We start from the raw sequence: 1,438 nt of genomic DNA on the forward strand, positions 1-1,438 counted from the left end.
ATGAAAGGTAAAAAGAAAAAAGAAGGAAGACAGAAAGGAAGGAAGGAGGGAGGCATGGAGAGAGGAGACACTTCACTTTCATTCACACTTCATTGCTTGAAAAGAGAATCCAGGCCAGTCTGCACAGGTGTGGGAGACCAAGGAATTTAAACTGAGGATAGCCCAGAGGACTCTGAGTAATCTACCCAACAAGCAGAGCACAGAGCTCCCAGTGGCTGGTACAATGAAGGGTTTGGAGTGAGTGACCACTGGATCTATAAAACACATGCAAACACAATAAAACATAGACAGAGTTTCTGCTAGGATTTCAAGTGAGAGAGATCACCTGAAAAAAAAAAAAAACAAACAAGAGCCCTATATTTTCAAAGCTTTGGGAGAGGAGGCAGAAATAGGTAGAAGTAGAATTGTGCAAGCCATGCTGCATGAGCCCCCTGTGTAGGGATGAGGAAGCATCTTCAGGGCCAAGAGGGAGCCTGTTAACACAGGGAAGGTTTTTGTCTCACTTCCCCATGAACTCGCACCACTGTGGAGAGTGCTAGTCCTTGTATATGAACTACAGTAATAATCAGCCTCGTCCTCAGCCTGGAGCCCAGAGATGGTCAGGGAGGCTGTGTTACCAGACTTGGAGCCAGAGAAGCGATTAGGGATCCCCGAGGGCCGATTGCTGGTATAATATATCAGGAGTTTGGGGGCTGTGCCCGGTTGTTGTTGGTACCAGGAGATATCACTAGTATACCCAACATCATTGCTGCTTCCAGCACAGGAGATGGTGACAGTCTGTCCAGGAGACCTGGACACTGAGGGAGGCTGAGTCAGGGGAGCCTGGGCCCAGGAACCTGAAAAGAGCAAAAACACACTCAGAGCTCAGTTCAGTGCTGGGCCCAAGAGAGCAGAGGGGGAGACAAAGAGGCAGTCCAGATGTCCCCAAGGTCCCTTCCCTGAAAACCTCACCTGAACCCTGAGTGAGGAGGGTGAGGAGGAGCAGAGTCCAGGCCATGGTGGAGATCCCCCAAGAACGTTGCCTTCTGAGCCCCCAACCTGGACCTGGCTCTCCGGACCTTTCTTATTCTGTCATCCTGCCTCAGAGGAGGGAGGGGCCTCCATGCAAATCTGCTTCTATTTTTCTGTCCCCTCACCCCGCTCTGACCTGATTCTTGGTTCTAGATATTTTGCAGCCCTGGGTAGCAGAGCCAATCTGAGGCATTCTGTCCCTTCAACATGGGTTTTCTAAGGCTGAGCCCATGACAGTGCCCAGGAAATGCAGTCCGACTTAAAAGGTCCCCATCCATCCAGCTGTGGGTTTCACGATGTGCTCGAGTGGCTCAATACACTTGAAATCCCAGTACTTTCTATTTGTTCTGCATAGTTGAAGGTCGAGGACAAGGTTCAGAAGGGCTGGGGTTAGGAGAAATCTAATTTGTTTTCTTCTCAGGTACCC

General features: G+C 49.9%; 1 gene segment (V, D, J or C); it reads right to left on the reverse strand.

The window, feature by feature from the left end:
- Positions 1–333: 333 nt before the first annotated feature.
- On the reverse strand, positions 334–1,162 carry LOC128627650 (immunoglobulin lambda variable 2-18-like). The segment is given in 2 exon segments: positions 334–836; positions 952–1,162. Coding segments are annotated over 2 exon segments (528 nt in total).
- Between the last annotated feature and the right edge of the window lie 276 nt (positions 1,163–1,438).

Source organism: Artibeus jamaicensis, unplaced genomic scaffold (assembly GCF_021234435.1).
Source record: "Artibeus jamaicensis isolate MK-2021 breed Jamaican fruit bat unplaced genomic scaffold, CSHL_Jam_final contig_1256, whole genome shotgun sequence".
NCBI classification, from domain to species: Eukaryota; Metazoa; Chordata; class Mammalia; order Chiroptera; family Phyllostomidae; genus Artibeus; species Artibeus jamaicensis.